Here is an 8,836-nt window from a genome sequence, read left to right as displayed (position 1 = left end):
TGTGGTCTGTTTCCCCCCGCTAGCCTGTGAGTTCCTGGACGGCAGGGACTTTGTCTTCCTTGTCATTGTACCTGCAAAGCCTAAGGCAAGACCTGGACCATATTCAGAGCTGCAAATATTTCTTGAATGAAACTGTACTAGGTTGGGATCTCTCCAGTCCAGTTTTCGCCTTTCTCACGACGCCACCTGTACTGGTAGTTGGGGGTGGGGGGAGGGAGGGAGAGAGAGAAAGAGAGAGAGAGGCACACACCAAGGCAGTTTGTGGTTCAGCATCAAACACATTTATTTCACTTTTATTGAGTATACAAGAACAGAGAGCACACGCATACAGCACGGAGCACTGAGGTGGGGAAGCGTGGAGACCAGAGAGGAGAGAGGGGTGTGCATAAAAAGGAACAGGACAGCATTGCATTGGTTGGTAAGGTGCTTTGGGAAAAAAAAATTGAGTGATGTTGCTCATGCAATTTCAGGCCAGTCTTGGAATGTGCTTGCTGGATTCAAAGACTGAAACAGGTCCTGGCGCTTCCTGTACCCTCAGATGGAAAAGATCCCGAGAAACAAAATGAAACGAAAATCTGTAGGATGGGAGAGCGGAAAAAGACCCTGGAGAGCATCTGGTTTATCCTCATCATTTTACAAGTGGGGAAACTGAGGCCCCAAAGAGGGCACGGGCCTAGCTCGATGTCACATGGCGAGTTAGGTGCCGAGCCAGGGCAGATGGCCACCCCGCACTCTGGACTGCCCTCCAGGACGTTTTCCACTATGCCGCATGGTCTCTTGGGTGGACAGGCAGCACGGAAAGGGTGAGAAACATAAAAAAGAAAAAAGGAAAAGTAGGTTGAAGACAGACAAGACAAACGTCTATATTCTCTATGAAGAGGAGCATGGGGAGGGAACAGTGCCCTAGATTTTAGCTTTGCAACTCCCCTCCTCCCTGGTGGCACCGCTTGCCTGTCCGTGGAAGGAAGGTCAGAGCACGTATGGTACAGAGACTTCCACAGATGCTGGCTGGCCCATGAGCTAAGCCTGGTCGCCTCATCCCTGCACTGAAGCCACACTCCCAGGGTCTGTGGGCAGGTGGTGGACCCAGAAAAAATATTCTCCCTCTGAAGTATGTTCAGAATGCCTGGTTCTCACAGAGATGGGGTATCTGAGCTGAATTCTGGGTAGCCCAGAGAGGGTGGAGCCAGTCCAGCTCTTAGCCCAGAAAGAGTGGGAGTTCTCGAGTTGAGAAGGACGAAGAGGAGGTCCCGCACTTCTTTGACCAGGAGTGTGAAGAGAACCCGGTGCATGAAAAGTGTGCTGTCACACCCTGGGAGCTGGAATGGACCACTGGCCTGCTCCAGGGGGATGCGGCTGACCCTGCCCTCTGATCGCCAGGTTCAGGGCTCTCTGCCCTCTCTCTATCCCATTTTTGTCCACGGGGGAAAGCTATTCTGATTTCTTGTCCTGCCTCAGGTCAGCACCCACTGAGGAGCTAAGCATGTGTGTCCTTGGGGTAACTGATCAGCAAGCCTGGCCTCGCTGGGCAATGTTCAACAAGTGGAGAGAATGTGGAAATGCTCTCCGAAGGGCCAGCCACGGCTGGAAATGTAAGGCTGGCCCAGGGGGCTTCCCCGGTGCCTCTATGTCCTCCCCTCCCCCCACTCTCCCTTTCAGTCCATGAATAGTACCTGGCACGAGTCGGTACTCAATATACATATTCGCCCAATGAATTTATCAACCGTTTTAGGAGCTGGACTGGGGAGATGAGATGGGATTGAGAAATTCAAGGGCAGCAGAGGGGTAAACACGCTCCCTCGGAAGGGGACTCACTGAGCTCAGGGAAGCTGCTTGTGGAGGGAGGGCCTTGGGACCAGGCTTCTGATGGGATTTCTCCAAGGGCGTCTGTGGTCTTGAGGCAATTTCTGGGGCCTCGAGGGCACAGGCTCAGTGCTCAGATGCCAACTGAAGGCGAGCCTCCAAAACCAGGGTCTTATGCGTAGATGGGGACTTTGGGCAACACCACCTTTCATGCTCGGCTTGTTCTGGGGCAGGCGAAGCCTTCAGGAATGCACTTTCAGCCTATCAGGGCCTACCCTGGGTTCACGGTGTCTACCATGGCTGCTTTGGCCCAGGAGGGAGAGAATGATTCCGAGAGAATACAGGAATGGTAAGGGAAAAGGCTGAGCTGGGGGTTTCAGCTAGCCAGATTAAAGCCACCATCCTCTGCAATGGCTAGGGGGCGCCATCCCCCTTAGGATGGGAGTTAGTTGTCACAATTTGGTTGGGGGAAAGGCAAGACATGTGGCAAAAAAAAAAAATAGAGGACTGAAACTGGGGCAAGCCCCCTAGGGAGGTGGGGGGACTGAGTCAGGGGGTCTGCAGCAAAATCCTAACTCTGGACCCCACAGCCAGGCACAGGCCAGGCCCTGCACCACTGCTCAGGGGAGAAGGCATCTTGGACTACACCTGTGTTGCTTCCTTCTTGCCAAACCCCAGTCTCTCCATTTGGGGACCCCTCCCCTCCCCACCAATCAACCAATGACGAACATCACACACTGTATTACTACACTGAACCGTTGTCTCCTGCAGCCAGAGTCCAGGTCTCCTCGGCCGGGCCAGTTCAGTGAGATCTAGGAACCTTGGGATACATCAATCACAGTCAGATAATTATAATTTTAAAATGTCAGCTTCATACTTACCAGCACTGTTTATTTTAATATTTGTTTCCCGTTATATGTAATATACATAACTTAAAAGCACATCCATACAAATCTCCTACAAGCTGCACCTTCATAATGAGAACCCATAAACATACAATGTCTACTTCCCTTCCTGTGGCTTGGTTTTCTGTTCCTGCTTTCTTTTCTTTTTTTCTTTCCTCGTTTCAAATGAGAGTCATTTGCAGTGGCCCTCAGCAGGGCCAGGACACAGACAGTGAGGGGGACAGGGTTGGGAGAGAAGGAGGAGGGAGCCGAGACAGAAAATGACGACAAGACTCGTGAAGGGGAGGGGAGGCAGAAGAAAGGAAGGTGGATTTTGCAGCCCAGTGTCGAGACCCATGAAGGAATGACCCAGTGTTCCTCCTCCTCCTTTCCATGTGGGGAATTTTCTTTCTCTCTCGGAAAACGGTTGACGGTGTGTGTCTTGCTGCTGCGATTTATCTTGCTTTGCTGCAAAAGGGTTTTTCCTTTGCACTTGCGTGGGCAACAGACGCTGCAGAACAAACGGAACGTTCGTCCACTAGGTGTGACATGCAGGTCATACTGCACCTCCACAGTCATCGTGGTCCGGCGTGCCTATGTTGTTCCACAGGGCTTCGAAGAGGACAGCGAGGGACTACTGGCATTATAATTTTTTTTCCCTGAAAAATCCCATCAATTCTTCCATTTGTCTGCAAAGGAAATGTAGCTGTTCCGATGTTGGTTGCTGCAGTTGGCCGACGGCTTGGCCAGCCCCCAGAAGCAGTGCAAGGACGCAGTGTTTCCTGTATATATATCTATATCTATATATATCTATATATATATTTATATGCTTTTCCTTTCCCAGTCTCTCATCAGTGACAGTACGTCGCAGCTGGGACGTCGGTGTTCAGTTGGAGAATCCAGAACGAAGGCCCCTTCTTAACGGTTCTCTGGCTTGGGATGGACCAGAAACGCCAGCATCTCTTCACAGAGGTCAGGATTCCTGGGACCAGAGTCGTCGGGGGTGGGGGGTGCACAAAGGAAGGAGGGGGACAAGAACAGTTAGTAACTTTTCATCACCCATCTTTAAATACATGACAAGAGAGCGTTTTTTAGCTAACCATTACCGTGTGCCCTTTATCTATGGAGCAGGGAGACAGTGATTGTCTGAGGCCACACAGCTTGTGCGTGGCATCGGGGAACTGAACCCACATCTGTCTGACTCCGAAGCCCAGGTGTGTTTGCTTGTTGGTTTCCAGGGAGGGGGAATCTCTTCCCTTGGCCTGAAAATCTGTCCAAGTTTCCTCTGGCACTGAGAAGCTAATGTCACACTTTAACGTTCCCTTTTCCCTGCTACATCTCTCAGTTCTAAGTAGTGATTAGTCATGATTACAGATGTTCTTCTGCTGTTTGTTTTTCCTTTCTGTTCCCCATGGGCCTGCTGTGTCCTGGGGATTAAACCCCAGAGTGCGGTCTAAACAAAGAAACTGGAGCCCTGGCTGGTGTGGCTCAGTGGATGGAGCACCAGCCTGAGAACCAAAGGGTCGCCGGTTCGATTCCCAGTCAGGGCGCATGCCTGGGTTGCGGACCAGGTCTCCAGTTGGCAGTGTGCCAGAGGCAACCACACATTGATGTTTCTCTCTCTTTCTTTCTCCCCCCTTCCCCTCTCTCTAAAAATAAATAAATAAAATCTTTTTAAAAATAAATAAAATTTTTAAGAAAGCCCTAGGAAGCTGGGTAAGTGCCCCCCTCTCTCTGGCAGGGTTTGGGAGACAGGTCCTGCCGGAAGAGGCAGGCCAGCGGGAGAAGATGGAGCAGAAGCCACACATCTGGCCTGCGAGGTTGCAGAAAAAAGAAGATAATTTGTGATGTAAGTGTGCTCCCCACACTCACAGCAAGAACTTCAAGGAGGAAGAGTTTCCAGAAAGGAGACTGAGTTGAACGGAGCAGGGAGAGGCATTTCTGGAGGATTCAGGGAGAGAAGAGAAGACGAAGACTAGGGAGACAGGGACCCACATGGAAACAGGGCCTGGTGCACCTGGCTGGTGGTGGAGGTTTAAGGCCTGACTTACTCGGGACTCTCATCACCTCTAAACATGGCAAAACCTCAAGGGACAAGGAAGCAGGTTCACATTGCTAAGCACCTTCTGTCTGGGAGACATGGCCCTGGTGTGTCACTGCTGTGGACTGAATGGTTACGTTCCGCCTCCCCCCAAAATTCACATGTCGAAGTCCTAACCCTCCACATGGTGGTATTTGGAGGCTGGGCCTTCGGTCATAAGGGTGGAGTCCTCATAAATGAAATTAGTGCCCTTGTAAGAAGAGACGCGCAAGAGAGTATCTTTCTCTGCTCTCGGCTGTGTGAGGACACGTGGAGAAGACAGCTGTCTGTAAACCAGCAAGTGGGCTCTCCCCGGGCACTGAATTGGCTGACACCTTGATCTTGAACTTCCCAGCTCCTATAACTGTGAGAAATAAATGTGTGTTGCTTAAGCCACCCAGTCTGTGGTCACAGATGTGGTTTAATTATAACAGCAGGTCCACTTCTGAGATTAACTCTATTTTTGTAGATGAGCAAACTGAGGCCCAGGGAGGTTCATCTGGGCACACGGCTAGCCAGGTGTTTCTGACCCAAGGCCTGGGTGTGTTCCTTCTGGTCAATTCTGCTACTTTCTGAAGATTTCCGTCTTACAGTGGCCGGCTACACTTCAGGTTCGCTCACCAACTAATAAGGTGTAAATGGGATTCTGGGTACATGGCATGTCTTCAAAGGCCCACAGATACTTCAGAAGTACCAAGGACATCTAAAGAATACCATACTATAGTTTATTCTCCTTGGTTTATTGCAGCAGAGTCCGAATGAACAGCATGTTTTTAGCTTGCTTTCAATGAATAGTAACAATAGTCATAACTGTTACTGAGTACTCACTATGCACCAGGCATTAGCCGACTACTGCGTATTTACGACCTCGGCGAGCCTGTGAGACAGATTCTGTGGGACGTCAGTGTGGCGAGGAGGGTAAGGCTACAGGGTGGATGTGCAGTCTAACCCATGAGGATTGATCTTCTAATCAATCCATCACGTTCTCCCAGATCCATGACTGTGAGCAAGCCACCTCACGTCCCTGGGTCCGTATGTGTAAAATGAATGACCAGATGACAGCACTCAAGTCGCTGCACAGCCTGTGCCTGCAACAGCGTGAGCGCTCCGTAAGCTGTCGCGATCGTCACTACTGTGATCGTCATCGCTGCCTGGCTGTGAGGAAACACAGCCGAGAAGGTTAAATAGCTTGTTCAGAGCCACGCAGCTAACGATGGGTAGAACTGAGAGTTGAACCCAGGTCCTCAGTACTACAGGGCTCTCCCTCGGGGTAACCAAGGTGCATCCATCGACTCAATCAACGTTTCCAAACACTTTAAATAAAATCGTCTGATTCGCAGCAGGCCTCTCCCACAGGGTTAGTGAGTGTGGCCATGTTGAGAGTCAGAGGTGGCTGCTCACGTGGTGATAATGAATGACAAAGCCTGTGGGTAGAAGTGGAAAGGAAGAAACTTCTAGCTCCTCAGGGCAACACAAATGAGGCGACCTTTACAGAAGGATCCGAAAACGAGAGGGGGGTGCATGGGGGTGTATGGGAGAACAGCATCAAAGAAAGCACTGAGGCGGGAGAGGAGGGGGGTGAGAAAGCCAAGGCAGCGGCAGCGAGGCGGGCAGATGTGAGACTGCACGGTGGCGGGTGGGCAGGGCGTGGACCCAGAACCAGCGCTCTGGATGGCCAGGCAAACGGGAAGGCCGGAGCCTGGCGGGCAGGCTGGGGGCAACCCAGGCAAGATGAGGAGTGAGACAGAATGGGGCAGACGCTGTAGGTCAGCACAAAAACAGCTCGAGGGCTGTCCCTGGGAGGGGCGTGCCCCATCTCTTCCTGTTGCAGATGAGGAAACAGAGTCTCCTGAGGGAAGAAGCCGACCGGTGGTCATGCACCCAGTCAGTGCGGGACGGCTGGGGTGGCAGCCGGTCCCGGATTCTCAGCACAGGGTTCTTCGCCTCAGTGGCTCCTACACCTGGCTGCCCATGGACTTCCTCAGGGCCAGGGTGAACGTGTGGAGATTCCCAGGTCCTGTCCCAGTGCTTCTAAGTCCGAGTTTAGGGCCTTAGTTGTCTAGTACGTGTTTTCCCCAGGGGGAACCGCCAGCTCAGCACCTGCCCAGCTAGTGACCTACACTCTACCACTCTGAGATCTGGGGGACGAAAAGCAAGATTGACGGGACAACTGAGGAGACCGAAGTGACAGTCACTTGCATAAAGTCTGAGGAAAGCTGGAAGGGAGGCTCTGCCCATGACCAGCACACACTTCTAGACCAGCGTTATCCGACAGAATAGAAGGCGAGCCACAGGTAGAATTTCAAATTTTCTAGATGACAGATTTTCCAACAATGCATTTTTTAAATTTCCCAGTTTTCTAAAATTCTCTAGATAAATGAAAAATTTTATTTTCTAAATTAAAATTCTAAATTTTTATGAAAAAGCAGTAAAAAGAAACAGGTAAAATTAATTTTAATAATACCTTTCACTTAACCTAACATATCCAAACATTATCATTTCAACAGGTAATCAATATAAAAATGATTGAGAGAGTTCACATTATTTTTTCTATATTAAACCTTCAAGATCCTGCAGGTGTTTCACCCTCATCTCGGAGTGGCCGTTTTCACGTGCTCAGGAGCTCGTGTGGCTCCCACACCACCCAGCACCGACTGACCGCTCCGGTCACTGCGGAAAGTTCTGGTGAGCAGCACGGCCCAGACCAGGGTGTGGGCGGACTTTCAATGTGGCAGGAAAACGCTTCCACGCTTTTGCTTCCAATACAAAGGGGGTGGTAATCAAGGGAAGAGAGAAACATTCTTGGATTTTTCTAGAAGGCCTCGATTTTATTCATCAGGGAAGAGGGCAAAAGGAGACCTGCTGTTCGTGAGGGGTTTTGAAGTGGCTGTGTTTTCTCTGTGGCGCCACGTGTGGCCTGTGTCAAGTGCAAAAACCTCAGTGTAGCGCTTGACGGACTGTTGCGCACAGGGGCGGGCAAAAGGAGGGTTGCAGCCGTGAGTACGCAAAGGAGCCTATTTTTGTGTTATTTATGGATTAAGTCCTGTGTTATTTATTCGCATCACACCCGCAACCCCGAAGGGGCGCTTTCGCCCACCCCTGCGTGGGTAAGCCCGCGGAGCGCGCCCAGGTCCAGTGCTGACCGCTGCGGCCGCGGAAGGTTCCCCTGCGGTCCGCACTGTCAGTGCTGCCTCCCGAAAGCAGCCGCGAGGCTGCCCTTTATCATCATCGGTTAGCTTTGCCCATTTTTGAACTTCCTGTGGATGGACCCCAGCACGCACACCTCTTGCATCCGACCTACTTCACGCGACTCAGTGTCTGTCAGACTTTGTTTGCAGCTCTGATGGACTCCAGTGAACTCCCAGAGCAGCTAACCGAGGCCCTCCCTGCTGCAGCGCCACCTGGTTCCTCTTTCCCCTCAAGGTGTTGACAGCCCAGAGGAAACAGAAAACTATCGGGGCTCCTGAGATTCTGGCCCCAGGTGCCCGAGAAGTTGAAGGTCTGCCACATGGGCTCAAGGGCCACATGGACTCAAGGACCTATGGGCTCAAGGGCTCTGGCCCTTAGCAACATCCACTGACGGTGGCAGAGACAGAGACTCTGGGACGGCAATGTGGGGCTGGGCCTGGCAGGCCGCCTTCTGACTCCCAGCTCACAGGCACTGGCCAGGGCGGTTCTGCCTGCCTCCCTCTGTCCTGCCTCAGTGTCCACTGACGATCCTCTCTCCCCTTTTCTTACCGCTTCTGAGCCTAGGTCTAGGGCCTGAAACCCCAAAGAACCACGGGACCAGGCTTCCTTCCCACTCTGATTCGTCGTGCCTGGTGATGATGGGCGGGCAAACCGTGCCAGGGACCAAGCCACAGGATGGGGTCTCAGACAGAAACGGCCCTCAGAGGACCTTGACCCAGTTCCTTCCCCCCTCTCATGGCTGCTGAGCCTCGTGAGCCTTACCTGTGGCTTCTTGTCCCTCTCCTCCGGAGATGGGTCTGTTTCTCTGTATACGACAGCTTTGGTTACCAGCATGTCAGGATGCTGAAGTTTGGCCTCCTTGATGGCCAAAGCCAGGGCC

At 51.8% G+C, this 8,836-nt stretch overlaps 1 protein-coding gene across 23 annotated transcripts in view; it reads right to left on the bottom strand.

The window, feature by feature from the left end:
- Positions 1 to 258: 258 nt before the first annotated feature.
- The window catches only part of EPB41L1 (erythrocyte membrane protein band 4.1 like 1), a 117,953-nt gene continuing 109,375 nt past the window's right edge, over positions 259 to 8,836 (bottom strand). For 9 of the 23 annotated variants that reach the window (XM_028523993.2, XM_036009780.1, XM_028523989.2 and 6 more), the window contains 2 exons: positions 8,719 to 8,835; positions 259 to 3,669 (listed from right to left, as the gene is read on the bottom strand). In XM_028523993.2, coding sequence (XP_028379794.1) covers positions 3,661 to 3,669; positions 8,719 to 8,835 — 126 coding nt within the window. In that variant the 3' untranslated portion in view covers positions 259 to 3,660. Of the gene's footprint in view, positions 3,670 to 7,377; positions 7,524 to 8,718; position 8,836 lie in introns of those variants that run through there. The other 14 variants (XM_036009784.1, XM_036009776.1, XM_036009783.1 and 11 more) reach the window with 6 other exon arrangements.

Source organism: Phyllostomus discolor, chromosome 9 (genome assembly GCF_004126475.2).
Source record: "Phyllostomus discolor isolate MPI-MPIP mPhyDis1 chromosome 9, mPhyDis1.pri.v3, whole genome shotgun sequence".
NCBI lineage: Eukaryota > Metazoa > Chordata > Mammalia > Chiroptera > Phyllostomidae > Phyllostomus > Phyllostomus discolor.
This window is presented reverse-complemented; position numbering and strand designations above follow the sequence as displayed.